Source organism: Euprymna scolopes, chromosome 13 (genome assembly GCF_053919585.1).
Source record: "Euprymna scolopes isolate OS-2025 chromosome 13, ASM5391958v1, whole genome shotgun sequence".
NCBI lineage: Eukaryota > Metazoa > Mollusca > Cephalopoda > Sepiida > Sepiolidae > Euprymna > Euprymna scolopes.
In genome coordinates, this window is record NC_136494.1 from 42887312 (window position 1) to 42905698 (window position 18387).

The 18387-nt window shown below is 31.7% G+C and overlaps 1 protein-coding gene across 1 annotated transcript in view; it reads right to left on the reverse strand.

The window, feature by feature from the left end:
• Positions 1-590: 590 nt before the first annotated feature.
• LOC145292233 (uncharacterized) overlaps positions 591-18387 on the reverse strand; it is an 80682-nt gene continuing 62885 nt past the window's right edge. Inside the window, exons 33-41 of the mRNA XM_080138556.1 lie at positions 15021-15050; positions 14612-14880; positions 10918-11053; positions 9390-9410; positions 8404-8442; positions 8022-8296; positions 7774-7909; positions 7479-7499; positions 591-658 (exon numbers count right to left, since the gene is read on the reverse strand). Of these exons, the coding sequence (XP_079994682.1) occupies positions 591-658; positions 7479-7499; positions 7774-7909; positions 8022-8296; positions 8404-8442; positions 9390-9410; positions 10918-11053; positions 14612-14880; positions 15021-15050 (995 nt within the window). The remainder of the gene's footprint in view (positions 659-7478; positions 7500-7773; positions 7910-8021; positions 8297-8403; positions 8443-9389; positions 9411-10917; positions 11054-14611; positions 14881-15020; positions 15051-18387) is intronic.

Genomic DNA, 18387 nt, shown 5'->3' on the forward strand with positions numbered 1-18387 from the left:
GAGTTGGTGTTAAAACGGTAGAAACAGCTTGTCTCTTTGTTTTATACTCCTTTCCGGTGGTCATTTGTGCATGTGTATAATTCCTTAGAAAGCGGAAGTGACGTCGTCCATGTGTGCGTTCGTGTGTGCATGTGTCAGTACATATGTGTGCGTTAGCGTGTGTGTCTATACACGTGAATGTGAGTGTATGTACGCGAACGTGAATATGTGTACATGTGTGATGTGGGCACGTATGTTTGTGTGCGCGTATGTATATGACATAGCTTGAAATGTGAATGTGTGTTTTTGTGTGAAACTTGAAAAAGGCTCATACACATGTCAGCACTTTTTCATCATCGAATGAGATAGATCTCATTCACGCAACAAGACTTCATAATGTTTTTGCAATGATTTGCCATGATTTTAATCATCTTTGTTCATGCAAACTGTGATAATTCTCACTCCACACCATACACTGGCTATACCCGTTATCATCACAATGTCTACCAACTTATCTTTCCAAGATCGGCACAAATCCACATTCGCTATTTTCTGTGAACAGTCCCATATAACTGAAATCATTGAGAATTAACTGTAAAAACTTCTTTCTCTTAATTTTCATACTTTTGCAGGATCATACTCCGTACAATCACTTCTTTTGCTTTAATTAATATCATTTCTTTAAACACGCAAAGAAAAACAAAATAAAAATCATGCAAAAATATTCCTAAAAAATATCTAGATAGTAAACACAATGTTTATAGTTTTTAACAATAAATATGTAAAATGATTACAACTCCTACTGCTGAGTTCTATCCAAATTTAATTTTAAATAATTGTTAAATAAAATTGAAGACTAATTTTATGATAGTGTTTATGTTTTTTAATCTTTTATTTATTTTAATAAATTAAATCAAATAAATACAAGAATGATTAACTAAATCTTAAATTTATCAATGAAATATAGATAAAACGTACATTTAATTCATTCATTGAATTTTACTCTTCTTTTTTCTTTGCATATGCTAAATAATACATGTTTTACATATTTTGCTAAATAATACATGTTTTACATATTTTGCTAAATAATACATGTTTTATCTATATATTTTAAAAAATATTTTGACATTGAAAATTTAACATTTTCTATTACATTTAAATATTGGATAGAACAATATTGATTTCAATAGAGGATTTTATCATTGTGATATTTTTTTACTTTAGTTTTTCAAATTTATAAAGTTTTAGTTTTTATAAATAATAATGATAAATTTACCTGTTTCTGTCGAAGGAATTGGTGTTGGTGTTGCTGAAATAAAACAAAAACACACACACATATATATATATATATGAAGTAAATACATACCTTTTATTTTAATTTTTTTCCATATACATCTGCCTTACTTTTAATGCTAAGTTTATTTATGGTGTCTTTTACATATATTAAAAACCCTTCCCAATACTTTTGCTGATGATGAAACTTTGTTTGTTAAAAATACTATATGTAAAAATTATTGTCCGTGGCTTAATGACTACCACAATAAAAACATTATTTTCCGAAACGATTGTACAAATTATTGATTTTGTTGTTGTTCCTTCTTGTGAAACGGATTTTTAATTTAATTCTAATTTGAATTTTAAATTATCAATCACATTACTGAATATATATATATATATATATATATATATATATACTATTTTTGGAAAATCACTGATAATCATGAAGCTTAATTGAGTCAATTAATTTTGATTTTATTAGTATATGAACATTACCAGAATGTTAATATATTAAAAACTTTGGTTTTAAAAAAATAAAAAGATATTAATAAAGTATATATATATATATATATATATATATATATATATATATATATATATATATATATATATATATATATATATGATTACTTCATTTAATCCCCTAAATTAATATATGAGGATATAATTTTATGTGTAAATTTTTCAGTATTTACTTAAACACTACTCAATACATAGATAGAGCTAGGTAGTAAGTTATGAAAATATATATCGCAATTAATCTACACAGAATTTTCCACATTTCATTCTCATGAGGATTTGTCAGGCTTAGCTTAATTGCCATATATATTTTCATAACTTACTATATATATATATATAATTTTTAAAATAAAATTATCCACTGACACGTGTTTCGTTATCTACAACTCATCAGAGTGGCTGAATCTAGCAAGATTCGAAATCAGGACCCCATGGTAAAAAGTGTAACCCCCTACCACTAGGCTATCTCGTATGACTGAATCTATCGCGTTTTTTTATGTAGATGTTATTTGTTTTTGTTTCGTGATACTTTTTTTTTTGAATAAATTCAATTAAATATACAAAAGTGCATTTTTACCTAGATGCGAGTTGGGAATGATTTTCCCTTTAACCAATTTAGATACTCGCAAATGGGGATCGGCATATGTATTATTTTTAAAATATAATTATCCACTGACACATGTTTTATAATCTGCAACTCATCAGAGTTTGAAATAATATTAATAATAATAATAATATATATATATATATGTATATATATATATATATATATATATATATATATATATATATATATATATATATATATATATATATATAGTGCCGGCAAATACACTTGTAACTTTTCAAAAACTGCAAATTTAAGCTAAATTAATGTAACTGTTTAAACAATCTATACCTCATTTGATTGGCCTTTTATTCTTCTATAATTTTACCTGTTCATATTTGACTTTTAATTTAAATATTCTATTGTTCACGTACATTTAAAAAAATAACTTCAAATTAAGGAGGCAAAAAGAAAAATCTGCAGCAACAAATTCGCTTAAAACCAGCAAAATTATCGCCCTAAATCAGTTTAAAATATCCCCCAACAGGCAACAAAGCAACTCTAATCGTAATTGTTGTTGTTCCAGGTTATACAACGTAACATTTAGTCCATATGCAACGACTTTCTCTTAGTGATCATCAGGAGCTCATTAATCTCCACCTTTCTGGTTTATCCAATCGTGAAATCGACCACAGATTGAAATGTAATGGGAGAACAGTACGAAAGACTGTGCAAAAACACCAAAACACCGGAAGTGTTCGTGATGCCTCTAAATCTGGTCGTACTAGAGTTACTTCTAACAGGGAAGACAATGCTATCAAGATCTACAGCCCAAGAAACAGATTTGAAATGACTCCCCAAATCCAAAAACAGTGCAATCTTGTTAAAAAGTGCTCTCTTTCTACTGTCAAGAACAGATTAAAGGAATTTAATTTGCGAGGATATGTTGCAAGACGCAAGTCAATAATTTCTGTAAAAACCAGAAAGCGTCGTCTGGACTTCGTCTGATGCAATGAAGATCATGACTCTTCATATTGGTCAAAAATTCTTTTTAGCGACGAAAGCAAGTTCAATAGGCTAGGCAGTGATGGTAGGCACTTATGTCTGTCGGAGAAAAGATGAAGAATTTAATCCTAGGTGCTCAGTTTCAATGCTGCAAGGTGGTGGAGGTCAAATTTTGGTGTGGGGAATTATCAGTACCAATGGTCCAGGGCCTATAGTTCGCTTGCAAGGTCGAATTAATTCAACCAAATACATTAATATGTTGACTGAGCATTTTCTACCCTACTTTGGTTGGAATTTGGATGATAATCCCATCTTCATACAGGATAATGCTCCCATTCACACAGCTGGCAATGTCAAGAGGTTCCTGAAAGAGCATGATATTCCATGTATAGATTGGCCTGCATAATCTCCAGACCTCAATCCTATCGAAAACGTATGGCATTACATCAAGCAACAGCTACACAATGATAAAATTTCCAGTTTGGAAGAACTTTGCACAAAAATTTAAAAAAAGTGGAATGCCCTTTCTTTGAAGTATTGCTGCTGTCTAATTCAAAGAATTCCTAAAAGATTGCAGGCTGTCAAATTGCAGAAGGGCTATGCTATTAAATATTAACTAGTTTCTTGTGTTCCTGTTGTATTTGTGTTGTATTAATGTCCTAAAGTTACATTTAAATAACAATTTTCCATTGTGCGGACTTTCTTTTTGCCTCCTCAATTTGAAGTCATTTTTTTAAATTGACGTGAACAATAGGAATATTTCAATTAAAAGTCAAATATGAAAAAAAGGTAAAATTATAGAAGAATAAAAGGCCAATCAAATGAGGTATAGTTTGTTTAAATAGTTAATTAAATTTAGCTTAAATTTGCAGTTTTTGTAAACATTACAAGTGCAGACTTTCTTTTTGCTGCCTGTATATATATATATATATATATATATATATATATATATATATATATATATATATATAATTTTTTTTATTACTTCAGACTTGATTTTTTTTTGCTTAAATCATTACAAATTGTTTCAATCGACAGGACAATAATATTATCCTGCCGATCTCTTCAGATAATTCAAGTCAAAATAAATTTAAAAGAAAGATTCTTGAAAATTAGAAATGAACATAAAAAGCAAGAGTTGAAGTGCTGGATAGAGAGGTGAGAGGGAGGACGGGGAGGGAAGAAAAGGAAATGGAAAAGAAAAGAGGGATGGGGGAGAAATACAGATTATATGTAGTTAGAATAATAATTAAAGATTAAGAATAGAAAGAAAGAAATTAATTAATTAAAGTTAAAATTAATTAAAAAGAACAGAGGAGATTGTTAAAAGAGGAAGAAAAGAAAGGGGGAAAAAGGGGAAAAGGGAAAATATTTCCAGATTTCCAGCTACGGTATAACTGGAAAGATTTTCTCAATTATTAAATCATTTCTGTCTGATAGGCTCATAAGAGTAGTGGTTGATGGGCAGAAATCAGAAACCAACGGTATTAATGCTCAAGGGTTCATCCTAGGCCCAACTCTTTTCCTGATCTACATCAATGATCTCCCAATACACATACTTAAATCATTTGTTGACATCTATGCTGATAACACAACCATCTACGGCAACACATCAAAAGCTGTAAATGACAAAGTTCTCTCTGGTTCTCTCTCCTCTGATCTTGAGTGTGTGGTACAATGGGGGAAGAGGTGGCTGGTTACTTTTAATGCATCTAAAACCAAGCTTCTATCTTGACATCATCAATCAATGCTCTGATCCCCATTTGGCACCAATTGAAATGAATGGTTCTCGTCTTGGGGAGGCTCCATGTTTTGGCAACCTTCTGGGATTGACCTTTACTCCTGATCTGAAATGGAACACGTACATCAAATCTGTTGCCAAGGTCGCTGGAAAAATGGTGGGATCCTTCTACCGCTCCAGTAGATATCTCACTGCTGATGCAATTCTCTATCTATATAAAAGCCAAGTACGTCCAAGGATGTACTGCTGCCATATCTGGGCAGGAGCTGCTAAAACAGCCTATCCTACCTTGACAGAGTACAAAATAGACTTTGTAGCCTAGTGAGGGATGCCCTTTTCTCGTCTGAGCTCCAATCTTTGGTCCACCTTTGCCAATCTTTCACAAAAAACACCTGTCAAGCTGAAACCACCGTCAGTAATTTTCCCCACTCTTTATCTGTGTCTAAATTAAACATAGATTCCATGAACAAAGCTTCTTTCTTAGAAGTGCACGCCTGTGGAACTCTCTTCCGTTTGCCTGTTCCCCACCTGACTGCAACTTGAATGTCTTCAAGTCCAACATAAACAAGTTCCTAATAAACCGACCCCTTAAGTAATACACTTTATCAGATCTCCATTACTAACGATTACTACAATATTGTCTGATTGATTACTGTACACGCAATAACCCTTATCTCCGAGTGACCTCCGGGCCTTGGTAAGTGGTGACTTTCATGTAGAAAAAAAAATATTATGAAGTTAGAAAGAGAAACGGAAAGGGATAAATAACGAACAGGAGTGTGTCAAACAAGTGTCAATAGAAGGCAGCAGTAAAATAAATTGCACTTGCTAAGGTGGTCATACATTGGTTAGAAGTTCTGTTGTGTCCAGCTACAGTGGTAGTGGTAGATAGTTTAAAAGAAGGTGAATGCATACGTCCAATAAATTTAAGGTAAGATCTTTTATATAAATGAAAGGGATTATGGATTTATAATTAGTGAATAATTAGTAAAAGTTGGTAGGATAGATAATTATCATATTTACTATTATTACTAATGGAATAAATCATCATCATCATCATCATCATCATCATCATCATCATCATCATCATCATCATCATCATTCAGGCTATTAGAAATCCAATATGCAGAACATTTTTTAAATGAAAAGGCAGATGTCTTATTTTTATTTAGTATTCCATTTAATTTATAATTCCTGGTTAATATATATTAACTTTTACTCACTATGCTTACACTACCTTGCTTTTCTCTATGTAGGATACAAAATTGTTGCTATTCCAATGCTTATGTGGATTATGAACCATATTGCTGATATTTGATACATCCACATATCAAAATAGTGAATGTTTTATGCTGCCAGATGAAGGCAAGACAGGGAAATAAGTTAGTGTGATGAAATGACCCATAAAATACTTGTTTATTATTGAAACAGAAATTTTAAGATTGGCTCATATATTGTGTTTCTTTTTTTAACACAAATTCAACCTTATTAGAACCTTTTTTAACAGCATATAATTACCAAAGAGTATACATGCATATTGGATGTTTGTATGCTTCATGTATAATATTTTTATGGTTTATAGACACTAGTATCCAAATAATGATTGCTTGTACAATCTCAATCCCAAACAACAAAAATTGCAACATCTGAATAAAATCATGTAATAAATAAAACTATAAACTAAAAACAATAAAATTACTTGTTTGTAATCGGAAGGCAACTCACATATTTACAAAATAACAAGTGAAGCATGCATGGTTCCCCATGAGTGCACAGTGAACGAGTCAGAAAAAAATGACTAAGTTCAGCATTTGACCCCTCCCTCATTTAGCCCCAAAAGTCCCCAGGGGACATCAAATCCTGGTGAAAATGAACAAATGGTAAATTTGAGTTCTATGTAAATTTGAGTTCTGCACCATGCAAAAAAAGAAATGATTAAGTCCATCATTGCTCCCCTAAAATAGCTCTTGGGGAACACCCAAGAATTATCATGAAGTATAGACAAACAAAATTATATAGAAATCAGTTAGTTACAACTTTTCAGAAAGTTTTATAAAAATTCAAGGCATTAATTTTTTTTAATAAGCACGAGTGTCAATTTTAGCCATTTTAACCTGAAAGGGGGGCAACCAGAGTTTTATCAGAAAATCCGTTCTGTTACTTTTTTACCCATATCATGTTTAATGTTTGTGCAAAATTTAAAAAAATATCAAAGGTGTAGTTATTGAGAAAAGTGCAGATAAATGAATGGACAAATGGACAAGGATGAATTTACAGGTCTACCCTCCTTTTGTCGGGGGACCAATAAAGTATTATTTGCAGTGTGCTTATAAAAAAGTCCATTAAACATGCATTCATCCAAATTTATACGTAGGATTATAATTATATATAATTTTCAAGTATACTTACTTGGTGGAGGTGGAGTTGTGGCTAAAAATAAGAAAATAGGAAAACATGAATTAAAAGCAAGATGTCATTTTTCTTTAAGTTCAATTTATTTATTGAAAACAAATTTTATATTACCAAAAAATGTTAAAACATTTAAATACTGAAAAAGTGTACATAAAAATTTATTTTATAAAACTTTGTTAGAAATTTGTTTTTATGTTTAGTATAATAGAACTTGAAATTTTATGAAAATTTAGATTTGAATAAAAATATTAAAAAACTAAATCTTATAAGTAAAAAGTATCTAAATACTTACATGCTGATTGGAAACATCCAATAATGGAAATAGTGACCAGCATCTTACAATTTGGTTTCACAGGAGTGAAATGGATTTTGACTGTATCTGCTGTTGTACCAAATGGAATGATTGCAATGTCGCTTGGTCCATTATTCTATGGATAGAAAACACGTTTACATTAATGCACCTACATTTACAAAATATATTCCAAATTTATTCAATTTAGATATAAAAATTTACAAAATTGCATTAAAACTCTAATCTACCTTAAGTCCGTGAACGTTTCCTGATCCACCTCCACTAAGGTAGACATCATAACTGCCAACATATTTAGATTTCAGCAATCTGATGGTGGCTCCATAAATGAGAGCATCACCCACAAAGATGCTGACTGTCTTTTTCTTATCTCCAGATTCAGGTGTCCATCCTTGTCCACCTGGTCGGATAGCAGCTTTATGTTCTTCATTACTGGACACATTAATATCCCAGTTTCTCACCAAGAAAGAATCAGCCATGCCATCTTGTTTGACACACCAAGAAGCTGCAAAATAAAATTACATTCAAATGAAATTGAAAGATTATCTTTATCATTTAAAGAATTGATGAATTTAAAAATCTCATGAGAATTCTATTAAAAAAATAGCTGACCTGTTTCAGTTGATGGTTTCAGAGTCGTTGTTGGTATTGCTAAAATCATAAATAAAAAAAGTGACAGAGATAAAAAAAAAAATCAAAATGAATAATGATTATTCTCTTATACTAAAAGATCACACACTTTCTTACATCTAGTAACTCTCTGACAATAACAAAAAGTAAGAGAGCAAGAAAATACAAATGCTTAGAGGAGAACGATTCAATTCAGCACGTCAATATAAGAATAAAAATTCACAGTGAATATATACACCGTGTAAAGAAAATCATATTTTCATGTAAATGAACATTATTTATTCTTCAAAAAAAAAAGTTTTATTTTTAATTTGGGGTGAATTTGTAAAATTTTCAGAAATAAGGAGTATTGATGTGAGAATGAAATCTGCTGATATGAAAATTAATGGTTTAGAAGCAGGAGAAGTGATGCAGAGTGAAGTTTAGAAGCAGGAGAAGTGATGCAGAGTGAAGTTTAGAAGCAGGAGAAGTGATGCAGAGTGAAGTTTAGAAGCAGGAGAAGTGATGCAGAGTGAAGTTTAGAAGCAGGAGAAGTGATGCAGAGTGAAGTTTAGAAGCAGTAGAAGTGATGTAGAGTGAAGTATTGCGATAGGTGATGATTTTGGTGTCAAATCAAATCACGTGTGAGGCATAAATAGTTGGTGAGTTGGTTGGCTTATTCACGTGAATTTGGATTTAATTACTGTGAAAATGTCTTTGAATAAACTCATCAGAGATGGGGATTTGCTTTATGGGTGGATAAGCCAGAAACAACTAATTATGTAAATCATATTGTATTAGTTAAGCAGATCAAATATATTTGAAATAAAAATAGACATTTTATTATTTATTTATAATAATATAAAAACTCATGAGAAAAGTACCAAACTTTGTCTCTAAGATCAATAATAATACATCATATAATAGATTAAAATATATAACATATTTATAAAAGTCTTTAGCTCTTACTAATTTAATTAAGTACTTACTTGTTGGTGCTGGTGTTGTAGCTATAAAAATATAAAAAAAAACATATATAAGAAATGTAATAACTTTGATGTAACAATATTTAACACTAAATATATTTGGTTCTATATAATAAAATACTATTCATAAAATGACAATAATTTTCTAACAGTTTCAAAACTTATTGTCACAACTATTTTCATTTAGCATGATAAAATTGATTAACAATCTTAAAATATAATACACAGAATGTTCTTTTCATTTTTGCAATGGAGACAGTTGTTTTCATTTCATGTAAATTAATTTTAATACAATTTTATAATTTTTTTAAAATATTTTAATAAATAAAACACATCCATTCAAATTAAACATTATCTTCATAAAATATTAGATTTATGAAAAAGAATTTTCAAACTTTTTTTAAAATTATTCCTGGTAAGACATTTTATGCTGAAACTAATTTAAAAAATGATTAATTATTATTTAGTAAGTTATATTATTTATTATAGTATTATGTTTTATTATATAAAGTTCATTATTAAGTTCTATTGCTCTGAAAATTCATATTAGGTATCCAACATTAAAGTATCCTTTTCCGATATTTGCAAAGTTTCTATTTTCTTAGAAGGACATGCTTTATTGTAAGTAGAATTCTTTATTTGAATTAGTATACTGTCATAAATAAGTGTGTGTGTTTAAGATATGGATTAGCGTTTTTCATTCTCAAAGGACATATGCTGATTATGTCATCTGTTGAATATAACTAAGTATGTTGTATCATTAAAAAAAAGACATATAAGAATTGCTAGACTTACCATGCCCCTATGATACAAATTAGTTCAACAGTTGCTTTGTTGCTGTTGGGCTGAGGTATGATTCTATTTAGTTCTAAGAGGTTCACCTTGCCAGATTTACCATCTCCTTAAGGGATTAGTTTATTGCTAATCATTTTAGGTTTTCTATTGAGGAATGCCGACTATGCACCTCAGATATTTTTTGTAGGCCAGAGTGTGCTTATCCTAGTGCTGGCTTTTCAAAACACACATGACCTAATGTGTCTAACCTTTCGGCAAACAAGTAAATAATGTGGTAAGTATGTAAGAGTATGTTAGTCATGCATAGCTGAGATGTAATCAAGTTAAAATGATTTCTCTTCAAGTTCTTCTGACATTTGTTGGATGCCATATCGTTTGTGTGTGTTTTGTTGTTGGTGAAAAAAAAGAAAGACTGTTGCTGTTTATGTAAAGAGTTAACGTCTTTATTGTTAGTGAAGAGAACAAAATAATCTGGCTCAAGTGTGTGTTCTTTCAACTCAGAATAATTTACATGACTGAAATAGGAATTAATTACCTAAATACATATTTCAGTCATATAAATAACAAATTTCCTTTAAGATTGATTTTTATTTGAAATTCTTTCTTTTATTTATTGTTTTCTCATTATTGCTATCATGCTTTTTATATACCTGTTTATTTTTGTTTTCATGTCAAAGTAGAGTATTTTTAAATTATCGTCCATAAATGATGAGGATATGATACTAAAGATACTTACAGGCTGATTGGAAACATCCAATAATTGATACAGTAACATGGATTTTACAATTTGGACTTTGTGCAGTAAAATGGATGGTGACTGTATCTGCTGTTGAACCAAATGGGATGATTGCAAGGTCATCTGGGCCATTGTTCTGGTGGAAAATATCACAAATTAATGCATTAGAAAGAAACATGTAATGAAAATTAATTTTCAATTTATTCCATTTAAAAAAAAGACATATAAGAATTGCTAGACTTACCATGCCCCATTGGGTCAGTATATGTTATAGCTAGCTGTAAAATAAGTGAGTATTCAGAATTAAGGTATAAACATGCAAAAATTGAATGCATGCGCAAAATCAAACATAGTGACCAGTGAAAACAATACAGAAAACATTGGATAATAAAGGTCTTAACATCATTGCCCTTACATTAAATGAAAAATCCTTTATATAAGAGGGGTGTAATCTGTTGAAAAAAAAATATCCAAAAAACAAAAAAAAAAAATACAAAGAGGGAGTATGCATTGTACAGGTCCACCCTAGTTTCTTTGTGTGTGTGTGTTAACAGCCTTAAAAATATCAGGAAATAATAATTAACTAATTAAATAATATTTAACTGTAAGACCTTTTCAAAGCAAATCTTAAAAAGAAAAAAATTACCCCCCTCCCATGTTTTGAAGTGTTTCTACATATTTTAAAATATTTGGAACTTATGACCCTTCCTCCTCTATTCCCCTTTTTTGCCCTCCCCCACCACTAAACTTGAAAAAGTGTTAACGATCACATGTCTCGCTACATCGCCAAGAAATGGGGTCTCATTTTATGCTAAATTTGTATAGGAAAGTGATCCCCTGTTCTAAAATATAAAATATTAATCATTAAAAAAAATTCCGCTTTTATATTATCTTTAAAGGCCGTTGAAATGTATTAGCCAAAAAAGTAGATTTTGAGTTCTTTTTAGGAGGAAAACTACGCTAGATTAGGTCGTAAAAAAATATGTTTTTAAATACGTAAATTGATCAAGTAGTTTTTTTTTACATTAGAAAAACATATTTGCTTTGTTTTTTTGTTTGAAAACAATTCAAACTTGTAACGAAAAATACAAATAAAATAATTGTAAATAAATAATTTCAGACACGAAAAACGTAGTTTTTTTTAATCAAGTTCTAGTTTTAATAATGCCAACTTTGATAAAGTTCTAGTTTTAATAATGCCAACTTTGATAAAGTTCTAGTTTTAATAATGCCAACTTTGATAAAGTTCTAGTTTTAATAATGCCAACTTTGATAAAGTTCTAGTTTTAATAATGCCAACTTTGATAAAGTAAATATTTTCTAAAAAGTGCACTCCACTTACAATTTTTTTTCTTTTCGTCTTTTTTCAACTATTTCTGTGGATTATTATCGATTGTACACTAAGCTACCAGATTATGAAAATATTGATAAAAATCAATATTTAAAGATTTGGAAGGGGGTTCAGTTTCACATACAACATTCTAGTAAATCAATCCCCCATTTTCAGAACTGACTTACAGCTTTGATTTGACGTTGGTTCCTTCAGCCCCTCCTCCCCCCCACCACCATTATTATTATTTTTTTTTTTTTCGTAACTTTTCACTTTGAGAAAAGTTTGGTCTGACCTTATAATTATGTTTTTCATTTACGACTTTTTAAAATATAGACAGATGTGTCTCAGACAATATAATCGATGTATTTATCTGAAATCTTTTTAGTTTTAATGTTAAAGTAGCATTACATTAGGGTTCAATACTGATTCCATTGCTTTTCATTTGTGTCTTAGAAGCATTGTCCAGGGAGTTTCCTAAGGTTTGTCAAGAAGATATGCTGCATGCTGATGACTTAGTACTTGCCTGAGAAACAATGGATGATCTACTTGTTAAGTTGGAGGAATGCTACTGAAAGTAAAGGTCTGAGAGTACATGTTACCAAATTCAAAATAATGATTAGTGGTTGTGGTGTTGAAAAACTCTCACAAAGAGAAAATTTACCCTGCTCAGTTTGTTGAAAGCGAGTTGGGTGCAAGTCAAATTTGTGTGGTATTTGTAAGCATTGGTTTAATTATTTTGAGCATGCCTGTACATTATTTGAACAACTTTCATTGCCCACTCATTTGCCTGCACTTTATACAAACATCTTGGTCAAAAGCTTTCTTCAGATTCACAAAAGCAAAGTACAGTTTATTGCTGCTGCTGCTGCCGTCGTCGTCGTCGTCATCATCATCATCATCATGGTACTTGTCTTGCATTTATTTCAGGATAAATATAACAGCAGTGTTATTTTGCTTATCTGATGACTTATTTGCTTCACAATTCTCTCAACACTTTCAGGATTAAATCTAAGCTAGTACTTCTTCTTTGCCCTTGTTACAGTTCACAATATAACAGTTCACAATTTAACAGTTCACAATTTAACAGTTCACAATTTAACAGTTCACAATTTAACAGTTCAAGATTTAACAGTTCACAATTTAACAGTTCACAATTTAACAGTTCAAGATTTAACAGTTCACAATTTAACAGTTCAAAATTTAACAGTTCACAATTTAACAGTTCACAATTTAACAGTTCAAAATTTAACAGTTCACAATTTAACAGTTCAAAATTGTGCTAAATAACCTCTTCTCTTATGATATGATTTATTATTTTAGTATGTTTCACCTGCAGCCTTCGACATTTCCGCAACAACACTTGAGGGCCCTGCAGCTTTACTCTTCTTCATCTTACAGCTTCCCATGACATTTCTTTTGGTTAATTCTTATGCTTCTACCACTACTAGGTTTTCACAGTTTCATAGAAACTCAGAATTCAACAATTTCTCACAGTGGCAGTTTCAAACATCTCTCTAGTTGTTAGAACTCCATTGTCATTTCAGAGACACGTCTCTCCAACAATATAGATATTATCTTTGCTATTTAATACTTCATTCTTTTGGTAATCTCTTTGTAGTATATTTTTCTAAGCTTTGTTCTTGGATTTTTATATTGATCTTCTTGCTTCCAATTTACCTCAAGATACACATCTTTATTCACTAAATTTTTTATCTACTAACTCCTATATTTCAACTTTCCATTGATACACTTCTCAACTTTCTCATTTCATCACCATGTCACCCAATGCCGTAGGGACCTTTCGTTCATCCACAAGTCTAATCTGTTACCTCAAACAATGAACTCTTTAGTGTCTTCCATTGTTCTTCCACACTTCTTGTAGTGGATTTGGTAGGCAAATATTTGGTCTTTAAACTCTGGCTTAATATGTTCTTCATTCAACTTTGACACTTTTCTTTTGTGGATAAACTTTCTTTTTATCTCATGAGCTTTCTTCAACATGAAATTACAAATATTTTCCCAAATAATTAACCACAATGCATTGCACATTTGCATTCACATAAAAAATTCTCTTTTCGTCTTTATAGTTTCTTTCATATGTATATATTTCCTTGTTTACAGTTCACATATCATACATGCAATCAAATCAAAGTTACTTACATATCAGACAAATAGGAATGGGAATATGGATTGTTATTAAACAGTTAAGGAGGGGGGGGGCGAGAAAAGAAAGTGAACTTATGAAAAGAAGAACCAAAAATAAAACCTAAACAAAATTAACTAAAAGTTATATTTGATTAATGGAACCCATATACATTCCTTAAAAGATAATCAAGAATAACTGAATGTTAGCACCATTACCTTATGTCTCTGAGCATGTCCTCCTCCACTAAGGAATACATCATAACTTCCAACACATTTTGATTTTAGCAACCTCACATTAGCCCCATAAATGAGAGCATCACCAACAAAGAAACTGACTGTCTTTTTCTTATCTCCAGCTTCAGGTGTCCATCCTTTCCCACCTGGTCGGATAGCACCTTTCTCTTCTTCATTACTGGACACATCAATATCCCAGTTTCTTATCAAAGAAGAATCAGCAAGGCCATCTTGTTTTATACAAAGAGAAGCTGAAACAAAAGTAAGATGTAATGTTTTATTATAATCAGAATTATAATTATTTCTTTTTAGAATATAAAAATTATATATGTTTGAATATTTTAAGTGAAAATATTTAAGATAATTTTATAAATGATAATAATAAGTCTACCTGTTTCTGTTGAAGGTTTAATTGTTGTTGCTGAAATATAAATAAAAATGCAGTGTATATAAAAGTATGCAGGTAGATTAATTAATAAGAAGTCAGAATCCTGTGTTCATTGCCTTTGATAACAAAATTTTAATTTTAAATATTCACTCTGTAATAATTAATATAAAATATTCTAGGCTATATTAATTATTATAGAGATGTTAAAATAAATTAATAAAAAATGCAAGGAGATACTGTTACAAAATGAATATTTGTGATGTAAAAATGAATACTTCTTGCATCATTCGTTTGCAGAAAATGTTTATTCATAATCAATAAGTAAACAACGTACAGAATCATGTTTTGAACTTCTCACCTGAGATTAAAAAGGTTTCATTTGCAATTTTTAGGTACGAACAACCACAACAGATTTTAACTGCAATGATCGTTATATTTCATGCAGAACATTTTGTTTTATTTAGAAGAAACTATGGATAAAAAAGTTATGTTTTTGGAATGAATAATTCACCTGGGAAAGTGGAGAATATAAAGTATTTGTGTTGCAGATTAACATGGATTTGAACTCAGCTCTTTTACTGTACATCTATTTTGTTCAAAATCTCAATAAAACATTGTGAATAAAGTTAAAAGAAATTGTTTGTAAAGAAATGTTTTGGTAATGTAGTAAACATTAAGGCTGAGCTAAACTTTGAGGTCAAAACTAAAAAAAGTGTAGATCTTATTTCATTGGATTATTTGGAGAAAAATATTTATGCTTTTTATTAGTAAATCTATAGCAAGTAATAGTGATAAGAAATTAACAACAAACTATTTAATCAATAGTGAAATGATAATGAAGATTCAGGATGAAAACGGTAAAATAGTGTGATCCATTTCGCCTTTTTAAAACAACTCTTTACTATTTTCTTCTTAAGCAGATGAACAATGTCTGTTTCAACCTCTTTGCTATTTCTTTACAATCACAGTCCTAGTTGAAGAAAGGTCAGCTGATGGTCTACTTATGTCTAATACTCTGCATAACCTCTTGTTCAGCTCCCCCTTACCTAACTGAAACTCTTTAAAAAAATAACAGTACAATAAAAAAAATAAGCTTAAACCAGGCTTAGGGACAAACAAATCCAACTTGCCCCCTCCCTTGAGGCTTGCATTCACGAACATCCGTGGGCTTAGAACTAATTTAGCTGATGTTGAAGCATTTCTCCTAACAACTACCCCGGATATCTTACCACTAAGTGAGACTAACCTAAACTCCTCCATCCCCTCTAACTAATTTAACGTTCCTGGCTATCCCCCACTCTGCCGTAAGGACTCTGACAGACATATGCACGGACTTGAAGTCTACATTCGTAACACCCTCCCCCTGACTAGAGAAACAAAACTAGAATCGGACGATCAAGCCTTTATGTGCTTTAGACTAAACATGCAACATAACATTAGCTAATTTTATTTTCTCTACCGCTCTCCTTCGACCTAGGACTGCACCATAATAAACAAAGTCTCTGACAGCATAGACACAGCACTCTCCCTCAACACTAGTACACAAGTACATGTATTTGGTGACTTTAATGTCCACCACTAAAAATTGGCTTGGATTCTCTACTTACACAGATGCAGCGGGCAGCGCAACACATAGCTTCGCTATATCTTACTCCCTATCACAAATGGTTACGTTTCCAACCCGTTTCCTTGACCAGCTAGAACAACACACATCACTTTTAGATCTGTTTCTGACCACAGTTCCCAATGATTGTATAACAAATGCTGACAGCCCACTCGGGAACGCTGATCATGCAGTGATAATAGTCGAAATTGCCCTAAACTTTAGACCCAAAACTGAAGAGCCAGTGCTCAAAACAACGAGATATTATAAAAAGGCTGACTGGGATGCCATCAGAAATCTTATCAGAGATGCCCCATGGGGAAATATTTTTTCTCTTCCTTCTGAACAGTGCGCAAATAAGACCACTGAATGGTTCAAAACGGCAATTGAAGCACATGTTCCCATGCGGAAATTTTATAGCAAGCCCCATTCTCCCTAATGGTTTACTTCTACTTGCGCAACTGCCATTGCTCAAAGGCAGCATGCATACCGCAGATTTAACTGCCATAAGTCCAGTTCAAACAGACAGAAGTATATAGAAGCTAGAAGTAACGTTAAGAAAGAAATAGCGACAGCTAAGAGAGAGTTTACTGAAACGACTAAAAAACGTATCAAAGCACAAAAACTAGGAACTCGTGACTTCTGGAAAATCTACAACAGTGTAGTAAATAATGGGCAATCAACAATTCCCCCACTAACCAACAATCACGAGGTTGTTTGCTCAGCAACCAAGAAGGCTAATATGCTTACCAGTCAGTTTGCCTCAAACTCCACACTGGACCCTTCCAACCACCCCCTACCTGACTTTACTTTGCAGACAGACGCCATGCTAGACGATCCAAAAATCACCCCTGCTCAGGTGCATGCTATCATAAAAAATCTTGACACTTCAAAAGCATGTGGACCCGATCTCATCCCAGCTGTGCTATTAAAAAAGTGGTCAGCCGAAGTAGCTCCAGTTCTCTCTAAACTCTACAATAAATGCCTTAACGAATCTTGCTTTCCGGGCCGTTGGAAAACTGCTTCTGTCGTACCAGTATTCAAGAATTCTGGTGAAAGAACTGGCCCATCAAATTATCGCCCCATTAGCCTCCTCCCACTTTTCGCCAAAATATTTGAGACCATAATTAACCATGCTCTAGTCCATCACCTTACAGATGCTAAACATCTGACTGACAAACAATATGGATTTAGACAAGCCCGTTCCACAGCAGACATCCTCACTGTAATTTCTGAACATATATACCATTCACTGGACAAAGCGGGGGAAGGCATAGCGATAGCTCTAGATATATCTAAGGCTTTTGACAGGGTATGGCATGAGGGTCTCCTCAGGAAAATTAAATCATAAGGTATCACTGGAAGAATACTTAACATAATTAAATCCTTCTTAGATAAGAGAAAAATCCAGGTTGTCCTCGACGGTCGTACATCTAAACAACATGATATAAATGCGGGAGTGCCTCAAGGGTCTATCCTTGGACTATTGTTCCTAATATTCATTAATGACCCCCCCCAACAAAATTGCCTCTGAGATGGATATATATGTTGATGATACCACACTCTATAACAGGCATGACAGGAAAACAAATGAACACATATCTAAAGAAATGGCAAAAACACTAGAGGATGACCTCCAATCTGTAGTGGAATGAGGACAAAAATGGATGGTCACATTCAATGCTGCCAAGACTAAACTGGTTTCCTTCAATAATTACAAGAAACCTTCTCTGCCACGAATAGCAATGGCGAGTGACTCTTTTTCTG